Source organism: Astatotilapia calliptera, chromosome 6 (genome assembly GCF_900246225.1).
Source record: "Astatotilapia calliptera chromosome 6, fAstCal1.2, whole genome shotgun sequence".
Lineage (NCBI taxonomy): Eukaryota > Metazoa > Chordata > Actinopteri > Cichliformes > Cichlidae > Astatotilapia > Astatotilapia calliptera.
Window position 1 is genome coordinate 25,170,928 of NC_039307.1, and position 17,177 is coordinate 25,188,104.

Genomic DNA, 17,177 nt, shown 5'->3' on the forward strand with positions numbered 1-17,177 from the left:
GCTTAAAAACAACCCCAATCTCCTGGACACACAAACGCGAGCATCGCATTCAGTTACAAGTTTATGCAGCATAGTGGTGTGTTCTTATGAATTAAACAGAGCTAGGATCCCCAGCAGGCGCAGCTTAACATGCACAATGTCATATTCTTCAGCACTGACGGATTTTAGCCAATCCCAGTTTGCCCTGATAACCCAGAGCACAAGGCACAGAAGGCCATTACACACCGTGGAGGAATATTATATTCCCCCATAGCCATTACTCGCAAGTCGGTACAAAATGTCTGGCAAATCCATTCCTTAGAATCTTTTTATGGCCCCTCACGATGAAGGCTTTAAAAGTAATGAAGCTCTGGAGACTGGTGTTCTTACTCAAAATCAAAGTAGCTATACCACCGAAAATGAGAGAAAGATGAGGGCAAGAGGAGGAGTAGAGTGAGAAAAGAAGACAAATGATGCTCTTCCAGGATCATGGAGGATTGATTATGACGGTCTACCTCTGTTCCCATCCTGCATGCTCTGGCTCTGTCTTCTTTCTATCAGTCTTTTCACCTGCTCTTACTCATTCCCTTGGCTAGCTCTAATAGTGGCGCCAGTTGGGGAGGTAAAAGAAAAACTTTTGACGTATGGTCTCTGTCGCCAGTTTTTGAAAAAAAAAAAAGAAAAGAAAGGAAAGAGTCAGGTTTAAGTAACAAAATAGAGCTCTCAAAAGCACACAAGATCAATCATGTACGAAAAATGAAAGGAGCACGCAGAGCTGACGGACTGCGGGTCTGCACAGCATCCCGAGCACTTGTCTGCGGACCCTTGAAGGCCACAGTGTCTGCTCATCACTTGACAGAGGTAAACGGCCCAACTCAAGCTGTAGATCTATTGATTTTTCTCCATGCCCTGGGTGACAGGGTGACAGAGTGACACACACACACACATACACAGGCACCCAGTAAGACTCTCTCAATCATTCCTTCTCTCCCTGTCTGTCTCTCCCTCACGCACACACTCACCAGCTGCAGAGAATACCTGGAGGAGAGGGCATTCATTCACATGCCACACCAACAAGTGACATTTTAGATAAATGGCAGCAGTGACAGTTTGGCACAATACTACGCATCAGGAGTATTATTAACATTTGTGATTATGAACAGATCTGCACCACGGAGGTCAGTAATGTTTACATGGACGCGCTGCTCCCTCACTACAAAGTGGGCTCTGCAAATCGGCCTAATTAAGTCATTAGAGATGTCACGACACGCACTTTATCGTGGCATGCAAATATGTGCACTCAGACGCGAATTACAGCTACAGCAAGTTAAAATTGACAAGGAGTGTGAGGGTACACAGCAAATACATGCAGCACATAAACACACGCACGCACACGATGAAGTCCACTTACAGTTGTGTTTGACAGAATCCTTGCAGCAGCACACCAAGTTAGACAGTGAAAGGAGAGCTATAGAAGTGAGGAGAGTCTGACAGAAAAACAGAGGCTGAAATAAAGAAGAGAGAAAACGGGGGAGGGAAAAAAAGTGATGTTATGTCTTCCTTCTTCCTCTTAATGAGCTCCAGGATGGTCCTCTTACATATCTCCCTCCAGTCCCTTCGTTAGAGTAACTCCATGGATGCGTTGTATTCACTCTTTAAAGAGCAGCAGGCACACTGGCTGACACAAACATGTAAACTGTGACACACACACACGCACACACATATTGACATGCACACTGCAGCCGCCGCTGTGTCTCAGAACTGGCTAGAGTGAGCTACTGCCGCTACTGCTGTTGCTGCTGTGCCCTGCTTGGTAAGCGAGACCAGCGAGAGAGAGAGAGAGAAAAAGAGAGGTGGAGGAGGGAGTGACAGGAGGGGAGGGAGGCAGAGAGTCGACACATACAAACAGAGAGGGGGAAGAAGGAGGAGGAGGGTGGAACAGAGAAGAGGAAGAGGCAGAAAGGAAGGAAGACTGACAATTAATGGGTAGAAAACCAAGATAGCAGTACAGAAAAGGGGAGAGAGATATAGAGTAATATAGGGGGAAATATCTAGTGAGAGAGAGGGAGGAAGAGGGAGCGCACAGACACAGACTTGTGTGTCACACTTCGGTTGCAGCCTGTGACTCAGATGGCCAACAGGAAAAGAGACACTTGTTATGGCTGCTTGAATTAACACGAATTCCGACCACACGGTGGAAGGTACGCGTGTAGGTGTGTGTTTACATACAGATAAACACTTCAAAACGAACCCTGGCGTGCTCGAGGATCACACGAGAGGACTCTCTATAAATTTTTTACTCAAATATTTACGGACACGCGCAGCTGCCGCTGAGAGAGAAAGGGGGGGTATGCATTGATAGAAACATCAATGCATTTAGAAGCTCAGAGACAATGGTGAACAACAACACGCGACACCGAGCTCAGGCTCTAACCAGCATCTGAGCTTGAAACGGAGATTAAGCGGGGTTTAAATTTCCCACGCTGACACAGGGATGAGTAATTCTGGAACAAAAGGCGATCCTCCACACTGGCCCTTATCACCCACGGCAGGTAGACAAGCCAACACAATAAGACACGCACGCATACTGAAACACTTCATGCACACACTCACCCACCCACCCACCAAAACACCTGTTATTTTTTAGTACACATCGCTTGGTGCAAATGCAGCGAACACCGGAGGCCATGGCGATTAGGAATTAACCTTTTAACTGGCCGGGTGTGAAATAAGGAAATGCTGGGCAGAAACACTGGATTTTAAAAAGTCTCTCTGCCTTTAAAGCCATGAGGATTGATGACCCGTGATGGCAAGTGGAAACCAGAGACTGATGCATGGACTCATACCTGCCAAAAGATTATCCGAGATCCTTCCCAGACTGCTAACAAACTGCTTACTCTGACTCTGCAAAAAGAATTTATGCACACAAGAGCTCCTGCCAAATCCATTTGCGCATTTCTAGCTGGTTGCTATTTTTTTTTTGTCAGTGATTACTGATGTCTTTTGTGGCCTTTCTTCAGTGTATTCCCATTTTAAATTACAGCACAGAATAGGAATTAGTTTGAATCTCAGAGAACCAGAGGCGGTTTTGGGGGGTAACTGCATGCATGGAGAATCCTATATCCAAAGCTTGTTCAAAATATGTCTCAAGCAAACGGCAACGGAGCGTGTTTAATGCCGTACTTTGAAGCTTGAAATGTTTGACATATTGCGGATCATAACTGTGAGTTCCTGGAAAGCACGCTGAGAGTAGCGGGGATTTGACTCGCAAGCTACCTACAGTACTGCAGTTAAAATATTTGAAGCTCTTGGCAGTGAAATGAAAAATGAAAAGCCTAAAGAAAAAGTGCTCCTTTATTTACGCTAATTTTAATCACTTTTACCCCCCAACCAGCACATTAAACACACGTTCAGTGACCTTGCATAATTCTGGAGGCAGTCAATGTGTTAGCCTGGGCAAAGACGATAGAGCAAATGCCACTGGCAGCTGAAGTCTTCGAACAGACGGCAACGAGGGATCTCAAGCAAGCAGTCACCCCAAAGCCGGATGAGCACAGACAAAAGCACTGGGTTGTGTTTTCCCCGGGTGTTCTCATTCTTAGCTGTCTACAATCGACATTGTCCTTGCATTCTTCCCCGACCTATTCTTTCATAGTGTCTACCTTGACCTCATTCCTCTTCTTTTGATCTGCCCCCTCACACACACTTTTTTTTTACCCCTGCCATCTCTTTCTTTATTGCAATACTTCTACACAGAAAGACAACTATTCTGCACCAACGCCGCTCATGTACTGGTTTGAATTAAAGCTTTTGGCACTGATTAAGGTGACATATTTAGAAGTTCATTTTTTATTTTGAGAAGAATCCCTCCATCCCCTAAAATAGCTTATGAATGACTCTACAATTTTACCTTCTTTATTACCCACAGATTTATTGATATGACAATTAATCACCGCCTCTAGCAGCCTGCCTACCATTCACCTTGAGCCCACTCTGCACAAACACTATAAAAAACAAAAAAACTGGATACTTACAGTGCACTGACCAAGGAGGAGACAGGATTGCAGATGGTTGCCTAGAAGTCAATAAATCTCCTTTTATATGAGGCCTGTGCTATTTCGCAACTAATCATGTGTTGATAACGTCAGAGGAAACCTATCTCCAGTTTAGAGCTCTGACAAGTTTTCTGCCTCATGATGCAAAATCAGCTCTGAGGTAACCTGTGTGGATGGAGAGTGGTGTCTGGCACAGGGTGCTGCGATTCCTTTAGGTTCTGAAGGTTGAGGGTTGGGTCCTTCACAGCTTGTCCTGGCACATCCAGTGAACGCTTAATTAGATGGGAATCTGGATGGTATGAGGCATTAGGGTGTGCCATTCCCACGGAGAAGGTGTTTGGTTTTCAGCAATTGTGGATATTAAGTGTGAAAGTAATGCACACATTGATGGCAGGCACCCAGTGTTTCCCACAGGAACACTGCATTCTAATGAGATGGTCAATAGTATTAACTTTACATGTGAGTGGTTTAAAGTAATGACTGCTCTGTTTAGCATACAGAGTGGAAACATCCACTGGCTTTGCATTTAGATTAGGCAATTCTTTTATATTTTATTTATATCTGTAATTTATATTTCATATTGTGATTTTTTATCTGTATCATGATTTTACTGGAAAGCACTTTGGTGTACTTCGGTCTTTAAAATGTGCTATATAAATAAATTTTGATTGATTGATTGATGTGGATGTTTTAAAATTTGGTTTTCGTCAGCGGGGGTCTTATGTGCAGCGATGGTAGAAAGTACGTACAATTGCAAAACCTCAATTCTTTTCTTTTTCACTCATTCTGTTGTTATGTTAGGTTTGCTGCTGCGCTTGGATCATTGTCCTGTTGCATGACCCAGTTTCAGCCAGGTGTTAGCTGTCGGACAGATGGCTCCACATTTGATTCTTGAATACTTTGCTATACAGAAGAGTTCATGGGCGACTGAATGACTCCAAGGGCAAAGTCCTTTCCACCAACTATTTCCACGTTGGGAGGCATTTAGTGAGATGTCAGATAGACTGACATCCCCCTTGAAGGTTTTCTACTTGACAATGATCTTTGCCATTATAGAGCGATGGACATCAGATTGTTTGGAAATGGCCTGACTGTAAAACCTCTCCCAGGTTGATGGGAAGCAACAATTATTTCTCTAGGATCATTGCTAATGTCTTTTCTTTTTGGTACATCTGAATGCTCCAAACTAACAAACTGCCCAAATTTGTGTAATATGTCATGCTTTGCAGTTCACTTGAAGTTGTATTTACCTTTAGTTTCAAACATCCAAAGGACCTGGTATTTTTATTATGTCCTGATATGTATACAACCTTAAAACCTTTAAAGAAGAGATACCGTCTTTTTACTGTGTATTAATATGTATGTTTGAATAAAGATTCTTAAGTCTATTTATACTGAGTCTTTTGAGTTACTCAGCTCTATTGATGCTTTTGAAGTGTGAATTTTCACACGAGAAATACTTTAAAATGGCAACTGTTTAATATCTTGAAGGCATGAAAAACAAGTGTAGGTTCTATTACAATCAGGTCTATCTTATTTAAGCCTTTATTTAATGCATTTTGATGTAATGGCCTCAAACGATGCAGTTGATACAGTTATTACATGATTTTTAATGGTCTGGCCGGTATAGGAATATTACAGCAGGCTCCTTTCTGTGTACTTCTTGTTTTGTTACTTACGCTAGTCCTAAGGCGTTGCGTGCGTGCTCTAAGAAGTGTTCAGCAGACTTATCTGGATTAAATATTGCTGATTTGTTCTTTGATAGAAAACACTTTTATGTGTTCCTCTAGGGTTTTTTTTCCCTCACAATTATGTGCCTTATTAATATTTTTTTACTATTTATGACTGCTTTATGAATAACTTCTGAAAATCTGTCAAAGGCATCAAATGCACCTACTGTAACACAAGCCTGCCTTGTTGTGCAAACATGAAAATGAAACAGGAGAGATGAATGCCTTCTGGGTTTGGCTTTGATAAAAGAAAGCAAAACTTTAATCCTTGTTAACTATAGTTGTATAGATTATTGAGTGGAAAATTGTGGAAGTGGGCTTTTAATTGGCATAGCTTTCCATGACTTCACTCCTGTGCTTCCATAATTCACTGATAATTCTTATCTATCTCCAGAGTCAGATGATTGTAAATTGCCATTATAGCACAGGCTTAAGGAAAGTCAATTCTTAAACAAAATCATTTAGTGTACTACAAGCACACATTACCACGCGTGGTGATTAAGAACTGAATCAATATCTTAATATCTGAGCATTATTAAAATTGAAGTTTTAGCCATACACTTATGTCAGTACTAAATGCATTTGTTAGTTTAATTAGCCAAATGTTTGAGGGGCACAGATCACTGTGCTGAAATGGGCTGCAATGACAAACAAACTCAATCATTATCTCAGCCTATTATGCAGGCTTTGATAGTGTGGCACAGAATATCAAGTATCTATATTTTAGAAGGCTGGAGCTTCCCCAATGAATGATTTTACCACTCTCACATGTGCTCTTTGTGCTGGATCTATATTTGCAGTATACCAGAACAGAACACATGTGAGAGTTGCTTTTCGATCAGATTCCTGTGTTATACCAGTGACATTTCAACAAAAATCACACGTTACATCTCAACACTGTCACCTGAAGAAGTGAGAAGTAAATAAAGCTTTCTGTCAGAACATGTATTTCCAGAATAATACACATGTTTAATATAATGACAGCAATTCTCATAAGCATTTAAAATGAGATACTTCCTGCTTTTCTTAAACCTAAAGAATCCAGCAAGGCATTTTTGCACTTTGACGAGCACTCAAAGGAAGCTCGTCTTTTCAACCTGAGAGGTAAATACTCACAAGTCGGCTGCTGCGAGACAGTGGTTTCCTCCAAGGGAAGCTCCCTTTAGCATTCTGTCTCCTGCGGTTTCTGTAATACACGGCGATCTATAGAGCCTTGTATGATAAATACTACACAGCAGCGGACAGCTTAATATCTCTCTTCCTCACAAAACAGTTTAAGCTTCCCGAGAGTCTGTGATTCTCCGTAACAAAAGCAACACACACTCAACATTCATACCTGCTCACACATTCTTCAACTTGTCAATGCTTGCCTCCAAACATGAATCCCTTCGTGATGCTCTAGCTCTAGCGTTTCACTTCTCCCTGCCTCTCTTTCTGCTCCTTCTTACTTCACTGGGTTCCTTTTAGTGTCCAGCCAAACTATCTGCTAACACGTTTCCCAGAAGCAGTGTTTTGGTGCTAAGCCTGCATGTGTTTCTGTACTAAACTGCAAATGCTGATTCCCATGTACAGCTGTTTCACTGGTAAAAGCTCCAGGTTGAAGAAAGAAAAAGAAAGAAACTGCATCATGCCCTTGGTACGCTGGAAGCATACCACCGGTGCTTTCCCCCCCACGCTCTCGGCTTTGCTTCATAAACTTTAATAGCTAACCCCACTGCAGACTAGGTGATAAAAATCAAGGCTCCCTTCACTCACAGTCTGTAAACATGACTTGGTAGCAGGTCTACAGACTGTACTGCCTCATCCAAATCCCCATCCTTGGACTTAAGTACTACATTGAAATTACAGCACATCACGCCAGTCTCTTTTTGATCGGGTTACTTTTTAATACACTGCTTTTGGCTCTGTGAGCAGAGGCAGATCCATGTGATCAAACGGTTACAGCATGCAAACGTTAAATATCAGCTGCTTATTGCAAAGCTCTTATCTGCTAAAGCTGGTGGGTAAGAACTTCCTCTATTCTGACTCTGCAGTTCAAGCTGAGGCCCACAAATATAGCACAAGAAAATTTGCTTTGCAAGGTTCAGAAGGGACACGCTGTTATCTTTTTATCACACCCAAAACATCTTGCGATGCTACATATCACACTTGTCACTTTGCTGTCATCTTGGTGGAGGCATTAGTATGAAGCTTTCAGTACTCAATATCAAGAAAGCAGACAAACAATGACTATAATTTTGTGCACAATCCAGCATCCGGTTCCTTGCACTAATTTCGTTAGATCCCCGTGGTTAGAACACAGGGAATATCCTACTTGGAATTTCTTGCCCTTACGTAACAGCAAGAAGCTGCTAGCTCACCCCGAGGCTACAGGCTGTGCCGGGTTCTCTCTCACATTGGCTTGCTTTTCTTTTTTTCTTCTTGCACAATCACTCACATGCTCAGACACACAATAATGGTGCTATAATATGCTAGCTCATGCCTGAAGTGGTTGATAGCTCACTTCTTTAGAGAGCAGAGCTATAGTGGCTGTGAAAGTAAACAGCTCGGATCAAACCAACTCTTAGCTCCCTTTGAAGAGTGGGAGACAATTACAGAGATCAATGGTGCAGCCCAGAGGTGGTTAACAGCCTAGACAGGCAGAAAGACAGAGATTGATGCCTCATAAGATCTAGAGAGTCTACTCCTCAATGACTTCACTATGCAGCCGAATCCGGGGCTCAGCGCATCCTCACTGTACATACATGTTTGAATAGTGAGGCTTACCCCGAGGCTACAGCATGCACTCTGTACCTGGGAGCGTTCATCCCTTAGCGAGTGTGATTCAAGCACAACTCAATGGATTAAACCGAAATGTGTTGCTTGTTGGAGCAGCTGTGTAGGTGGAAGGTTTTGTGTGCAAAACTTTTTAGAATAGACTGGTGGATTTCATATTAGTCTCCACGTTCACGGGATGCATGCAAAAATGATTCTTTTCCCTCATAAGCATGGAGCTGTGATTCTGAGTAAAATGCAGCTGAAATATATAAATTAAAAGGTTTATTTATTCAAATTATTAATCATCAAGGAAAATATGTTTGACTGTAAACCAAAGAAGTAAATTTCCTTTGACCAGATACCACTAAATGTAACATTTTACATTGTACAAAGTTACACAGAGAACTCACATGCAATCAAATGACTCAAAGTGTTTAGCAAAGCGTGTGATGTGCAGTATGCACCAATGTGCGGCTGTGCACGCAAGTGTGAAAGTTGCATATTGCACCTAAAAAACTTTGACTGTAATGACTGTATTTCACACTGAATTTAAAGCACCCATTGACATGGTAACAACAGGCTCAAACAAAAAAAACAAAAACTTGCACTAACAAGTGTCAAGTGTCTGTTTGCGTGTCTCAGCGAGGGGGTGAAAGAGGGGATCCGCTCTAGCTGAGTAGGAGTTTCAGAAGAAGCTTTCCCGGCGCTTCTCTTCCGGTGGGATAACGTAAAAATGAGTCGACACGCAAGCCACAGATGACTCGCTCCACCTTGCCTTAGTAAACAACGAGCTGCAGAAAAAGAGTGGGAGAAGTGCCGCTAGCTATTTTTGTTTCTCAGCACACCAAAGTCACATTAGTTGCCTAAATGACACATTTGCCAGCTGATGTGGAACAATACCACAAAAAACAAAAACAAAAAAACCCTTTTGAACTAAATATGTGAAAGCAAAATTTGTCCATGGTGGCTCTGAGATGAATAGATTCAGAAAGTGCTTTTATTGTTGTGCACACTCATGAATAGCGCATTAAGTTCTTTAAAAAGAAAAAAGAGAGAGAGAGTGAGAGAGGAAGGGAGCGATAAGATCAAAACAAATATGTTTGTATTTCCTGGGGAGGGGGGAAAAAAGCTTTTTTAATGTCTTCCCACCCTCTTTTGGTGTGCGGCGGGGAAGCAGCGTCGGCTTATTTCTGATTATCATATAATTCCATCGGTGCAAACGGAGCAAAACAGCAAAGCAGGGACAAGAGCCGCCCTGCCCCGCACTCATTTACTCTTTAGTCCTCTTGGGTGAGGGAAGGTGGAGAAAAGCAAAATGCCATCAACAAATTTTAAAGGCAAGCTGCTGTACGAGAAACTGTATACTTTACACACCGCAGTGCTTGAACTGGTGGGGAAACTTATGAACTGCTGCCGTAAAACGCTGCAGCATCACAGAATCCATCTCAATTGAGCTTGGTTTTAATTGCACCCACCCAGCATGAGTACACAGTATGTTGACACCCACACACGAGATTACAAAGACTGCTTGGCCAGAGGCTTACTCACGCAGTGTACACAACTCTGGCCTGGCTGGCAAGCTCATCAGTGGCTCAGTTAGCCGTGGAAAATAGCAGCCTTTACACACACAGACACACACGCACACACTCGCACACACAGGCTACAAGCATCAGCACTTTCCACCAGTGTCTCTCTTAAAGGAAACCATTACGCTGCAGGAACCCACGGGAAGGCAGGCAGGAGGGGATTTTCTCGAGAAAAAAAAAGAAGCTAAATTACAATAAGCTACTTTTCTTGGAGAAGAAGAAGAAGAAGAAAAAAATACAGCCAGCCAAGCATCTAATTCACCTGTGACCCAGTAATTTATTTGGCTGATAATCTGCTATTGCAGGTGACACTAACAATCACCAATAAAATGAGTAGAAAGAGGATACGGTGTGGGGTGGGGGCGGGGGCGGGTTTACAAGGCATGGGCTGATTGTGAGGGAGATATTTGATTAAATTCTCAAATGAATAATGCATTATGAAATTGATCCAGACAAATCCCACCTTGAGGAGATTGGAGTAGGATTATTCGGGGGAAGGTTTGGGAGAGGTTATGACAACGAGGAGGTTTCGTGGAAGGGTGCATTTCAGGATCAAGTGATTATTTTGGGCTTGATAAGGCAATTTGTCACAGCCCATTTATCCAAATTCCACCCGCGTGCAGGAAGGATGTACTATGAGGTGCATATATAGTAGTAATATTGTATATAGCACATGTCCACATTATCTCAACATCTGAAAGAGTTAAGAGAGTTATGGGTAAACAGTTTATTTCCACCTTCTTTATTTATTTTATACAGCTGCTTTCATTCTAAAACAAATTTACGTGAAGCCTATTCCCCGGAAACTAGAAAATGGCAGGTTGTGTGAATATGATCTATATATAAGTTATGTACCTTTTTCAGTTTTTATGCTGAGAGCTAAATCAGAAGTACATAGAGAATGGAGAAGGAAGGTGATTTAAGTGAGTTTGAATGTGGCATGGTTGTTGGTGCCAGATGGACTAGTCTGACTACTTCACAAACTGCTAATTTAGCGGGATTTTTCCACACTTTCCCATCTCTAGGTTTTGCAGAGAACTGTCTGAAAAAGAGAAAATATCCAGGGAGGGGCAGTTCTCAAAAATGCCTTGCTGACGTCAGAGGAGAATGGCCTGATGGCTTCGAGTTGAGAGGAAGCTCAAATAATCACTCTTTGCAAGCAAAGTATGCAGAAGAACATCTTAGACCACACCAGGTGGCACTCCTTACAGCTAAGAACAGCAAAATGAGGTTAAAATTCACCAAAATTGGTCAAGATTCATCCTGCCTTGTATCAACAGTTGTCCATCTCTTTATTACTACAATCTCAAACCATGTCAAACTAGCTTCCTGAACACAACAGTGAATTCACTGTATTCAAATGGTCTCCAGTCAACAGATCTTAAACCAGGAGCTATGCATGATGGATATGCAGCTGACAAATGCAGCAACTGTGTGATGCTGTCATTTCAATATGGACCAAAATGTTTAAAGGACCTTGTTGAATCTATGCTACAGAAAACTAAAGCAGTTCTGAAAGTCCAATACAGTACTAGTTGGACCTTCCTACCTAATAAAGTACTTAGTGGCAGTATAGGCATATACATTATGTGCAAATTTAAAAACATTTTTAAATGTCAAGTACTGTAAGTAGTTTACCAGGTTCACGAAAAGTACAGTAAAGTTCTAAACTTAAACCAGTGTTTGATGTGACCGCAATTTCTCTGCTAAACAGTATAAATTCTCCTGGGTGTGCTTCTTAAGGTGGACTGCTTGAACGGTAGAACGTTCCAGAGTTATTCTTTAGGTTTAGGCTGTCTCACTTGTGTCTGTCTCTTAAAGTAATTCCATGACTCCATGATCTTTTAGATTAGGCTTTAGAATTAGGCCACCCCATCTGTTGCAGGACTAATTCTTCTTGTCACTGAAGATAGTACTGTATGACTCTGGCAGCTCAGACACCCTAATGGCACTGTTTAAGAGGGGGGGGGGGGGGGGGTTGTCTTATACATCTAAAATGACTAAAACATTTAAATCTGCTGCATTTGAAGGGCATTAAATACCAATAAATTTTGTCTCCACTAAGTTTCTACCTTGAAAAGAAGGGGCGTCTCTTTGTGGCAACAGCACCAGACATCTGCTCAGCAGTTTTTAAAAGTAATTAGCTTCCCTGGTTAGATTTAGTTGGTTGCTTTTAGTGAGCGTGCACTATTCCAACAACAGTTTTCACGAATGACTGCATGCACCCCAACAATAAAACCCCGAGTACACTTAATTTCCAACAATTGTAAATATTCATTGGCATGCTCAGTCACTTTATTGAAGTGTACATCAACACAGTGGGGGGAACGATGTGGGAAAACAAAGTAATTATGTCGTGCCTTTCTAAATATAGTAAGCTAAACAGGAGCTTGAAGTATTGTGAGACAATAAAAATGATATGATCAGTGTGAGAAGGCGCTTCAGAGGCTCAGGCTTTGGAAAGAGCTTCAAACGTTTTTTAACACTTCTCTCCGCTGTGACAGCTTTTGCTACACACAGCATGTCTGTAGAGCTTTGCAGATGTCATGTGAGACATGTGTAGCATTAACCTAACATGGCAGAGCGAGTACTCTGATGTCAATAAAAATGACTTGGTCTTTTAACTTTATGAGTTTTTTCTTCTTTTTTTTTAGGATCAGGGACGATTTATCCCTCACTGTTGGCAATCGTAAAGCTGCTATGCTTTTACATACGGTGGCCCTGAGAGGCCAAACGGACTGCAACTTTAGAAAACACTTGCAAAAAGAAAAATGCTGCAAAAAGAAAAACACTGCACTGCAACTTCAAGAAAAACGCTGCAAAAATAAAAACACTGCACTGCAACTTCAAGAAAAACGCTGCAAAAATAAAAACGCTGCACTGCAACTTCAAGAAAAACGCTGCAAAAAGAAAGATGCTGCAAAAAGAAAAACGCTGCAAAAAGAAAAATGCTGCAAAAAGAAAAACGCAAAAAACACAAAACACAACGGAAATAGGAGTTCTGTATAATTTATGGAGCATCCCCATAAGCAAGGCTCGTCTTGTCCCCCTCAAACAGGAGAATTAGTTTCCATGCAACTGGCCAGTAATAAAGACTCAACGGTTAAAATAAGTATTCAACAAATCACCAATTTTCTAAGTAAATATATTTTTAAAGGTGCAATTGACATTAAATTCTCACCATATGCAATTAACAACCCATCCAATCCATACATGCGAAGAAATGAAATCATAGATGTCCATAAATTAAGTTATGTGTAATAATGAAGAATGACACAGAGAAGTATTGCACACAACAGAAAGGGAGGTGCAACAAGGTGTAGAAAGTCATGACAGCACCTGAAATCTATCAGTAATTAGAAAGCAACCCTGCCACTTTCTTTATTTATGGGTCGTGTCCAAATTCATGGGCTGCATTCTCCTGAGGACGCATTTGTAGGCCGATTACGTCACAGCATAGTGACGAAGGCTGTCCAAATTCGTAGACTCCTCCGAATGCAGCTGACAAATGCGTCCTTCTTTTCTCCGAATTTGAAGGATGGGTCGAATGTGTCCTTTGTGGTCCACCATATCCCAGAATTCATAGCGCGGTCCAGCCAAACTCCAGTTTCTGGAAATGGCGGCCACTACTAAGTTTTAAAATTACTCTTATTAATCTCTCTGGGTCACAAAATAAACTTTTAACATATTTTCAGGCGAGAATGTGGGTTTTTAAACTTCAAATATCTGCTCAGTTTATCAAGATATCGCATATTTGCAAAAGTGCTTCGACGTTTAAGGAGACATCTGTTATCCACCAGCTCAATAGCTAGCCGAGAGCTCGAGGGTCACTAGAGCTGCCGAGAACGGCACAACTCCCGGCACATCATTTTCAGATCACCGCGGACTTTCGCTACTCAGGTTGAACGTAATATATAAATCACTTAGATAACCTAAAAATGTTATTGTTTGTCTTTTTTCAGTGTTTCATTTGTTCGTGTGTAAATCACTTTGGCTGAGATTAAAGTTATTAGATTAGATTAGATAAAATAAAACTTTAATAATCCCCTGGGTGGGTTCTTCCTTCGTTTTCACACAGCTGAATAAACGTCAAACAGAAAACTGATTAAAGAGATGTGTGAGATGGTTGAGAATTTACGCCAGTGTCCTGTTATATTTTAGATAGCAAGGAGCAGACGGCCGAGTTTATTAAACTCCACCGAGACAGCGGTGACGCTAATCAGAAGGCTAGACGCTCCAATTTCGCAGCTGTTTACTTCCGGCCTACCCGACCTTCTGAGGACCTGGCCCAAGTAGACCGCGAAGGCCGGGTCCTGAGGAGGATGAAGCCCATGAATTTGGACACCACCAAAGACCTTTACAACCTTATTGTTGTAAAACATTCTGATGTCATTGGTTGCAGAAGAATTTCTAAACAATTTCTGAGTAATTTCAATGTAAAAGCTTTACTGATTGTCACATAGTATAAGGGAAGTCTGGTTTCTCTCTTCTTCTTTTTATTTCCTTTTTGCTTGTAATGGAGTATGAAAAGTAGAGAACTGATGGAAGTAATTGGAACAGTGCTGAAAACTAAATCAAAAGATCAGCAATCAAGTGTATAATAAGTCAGGCTGTCAGTGCACCGAAACTTTAACTTAAAGTCAGTGAAATAAAGGAGAATTTATGAAAGAGGAAGACACAGTGATGCCTGATGGGTGTCGGGCGGATTAAAAACAGTACTTCCCAGGGTTGAGAGGCAACTGAAATTCCACAGAAGTATAAATGTGCCATTTATTAAAAGCACTCTTTCTAGCCTTTCTGGGTAGTATGTGAAATTAAACATACATAAATGAGCATAATTCATGACCAGTTGGAATGGGCAGAATATAAGACTAAAGTGAAACATCTGTACATCACATTGCCTTCCCTGGCAAAAGAGAGGGTGTTACTACACATCAGAGATCTATGCTAAAAGCTGAGACTATCTCATACACGGCCACGAGCCATGTACGATCTTCTGATCTTTTTTTTTTCTAGTTGGTGTGTAGGTAAGGTTAACTTCCCTGTCTACCAAGGCTGATAATCCCAGTGGACAAAGACACTAAGATGCAAACCCCAATCAGAGCTTTGGGGGATGTCAGGGGGGATTTGTAGATATGCTTCTCCTATCATCCCTGGCTATCATAAAAGCACAAAAAACATATCAAAAACTGTTATTTACATCAGACTTACAGCCAATCTAGGATAAGATATACATTTGCTACAAAAGCAATGTAAAAAGGACGTCAGCTGAATCCCTAATGTAGAGTCATTTGCCTTTTGTAGCTTTTCCAATTACTGTCTAATCAACATTAATTATACCACCTAATACTGAGTTGGCAGTGGTTTTAGTCTTCTAACTAAAATCAGTTAAATTTGGACCAATGTGACGGTGTCCTCGTGCTTTTTCCTCTTATTTGATAGAAATCTGCCAATTTCAAATATACATTCAATCTGGGCTACTGAAGACTAGACAGAATTTACTTTTATGCACAATTTAATTAACAAGTTTAACCTGAAGCTATCTTTGACTCACTTCGTTTGTATGATTACTGTAAAGCCCCTTCTACACTCAACAGAACATGACACAAGTTACCTAATGTAGAGATATTGCTTCACCAGGTCTACTTAGATGGAATTTCAGCTTTTTATTTTTCAGTCATCTGAAGATAGACATGCTCCTATTTTTATCAATAGAGCTTTCTATCCAGGCATTAACGCTGCCTGGATAGAAAGCCATATGACTCATGCTTAGGCCATGCTAAACACCTGCAATTGTGTCCTTGAGCATATTTTTCTTCTTCAAGTGTGTTTTAGTGCTTTTTACTTGTATAACTGTAGTGACTGCGAATTATGATATGTATGCTTTACTATTATACCTCATAGGTAGGCAGAGATAATGCACCGAAGCTGCTGCAGCTCCTCTGCTGGCATGCTAATCACACTACACCTGCAGACAATTCCAAGGAAGGTCTGTTCTTTGAGCCTGGGAGCATAAATCTGCAAGAGATTTAAAGAGCAGCATTTCCTCCTGCTCTTGTTTTCATCACTGTGGTGCTCTTGCAAAACTCTCTTAATGCCAACTGAAACTTAGTGGTGAGTGGGATAATAACATTAGAAAACACTGCTATGCAGACGATACCTTGTTATATTAAATGTATTAAATCATATAAAGCAAATTAATCAGGTAAACTACAGACATAACATGTAATTTTCAAAATTCAGATAAAAGTCTGATTAAAAGCACCAGCACATGTAAAGTCAGTCTATTAAAATCACATCAAGTACAACAAACCCAAAGTCTAAAATCTTCAAAAATGTAAATAACTACAGGTAATGATCCTAAACTGATCTCAGCTGTCAGTTTTTTTTAGGTACTTTCTAAAAAAAACTAGGATATTATATAAATACAATCAATTTATCATGTTTGTACTTTGCAGGCTTCAGGTTAGAAAATGGAAAATTAAAAGCACAGAATTGCCTTTAGTGATACGGTCAATAAACAACGGTAAAATGAAAAGTAAATACATCCATCTTGTAAAAGTAAGAATTCAAACATCAGGATTACAAGTAGGGCTGCCACGATTAGTCAACTAGTCACGATTACGTCGACTATCAAAATCGGCGACGACTGATTTAATAGTCGACGCGTCATCTGAAGCTTTGTAAGATCCCAAAAGACGCAGGAATAAGTAGTAGGATTTAAGAGTGTAATAACGGACTGAAACAGAAGATGGCAGCACTGCATGTACAAGGATGCCCGCTGCCGTTAAACCCCGAAGAAGAAGAAGCTGTGTCCCAGAATTCATAGCGCAGCCCAGCTCAGTTTCCAACAATGGCGGCAGCTAGTTAGTTTTAATATTACTCTTATTATTCTTTCTGGGTCACAAAATAAACGTTTAACATATTTTCAGGCGAGAATGTAGCTGTATAAACTAGAGATGGCACGATACCACTTTTTTATGTCCGATACCGATACCGATATCATAAATTTGGATATCTGCCGATACCGATATGAATCCGATATAGTGTTTTTTAATCAACAAAACTGT

At 41.0% G+C, this 17,177-nt stretch overlaps 1 protein-coding gene across 7 annotated transcripts in view; it reads right to left on the minus strand.

Annotated features, from left to right (window-relative positions):
• Nucleotides 1–17,177, minus strand: part of inpp4b (inositol polyphosphate-4-phosphatase type II B) — a 191,560-nt gene that overhangs the window by 107,952 nt on the left and 66,431 nt on the right. The window contains exon 1 of one of the 7 annotated variants that reach the window (XM_026171323.1): nt 2,826–3,080. The exons of the other annotated variants lie outside the window; for them this stretch is intronic. Within the exon in view, the coding sequence (XP_026027108.1) occupies nt 2,826–2,927 (102 nt within the window). The 5' untranslated portion in view covers nt 2,928–3,080. Of the gene's footprint in view, nt 1–2,825; nt 3,081–17,177 lie in introns of those variants that run through there. 7 annotated transcript variants of the gene reach the window in all.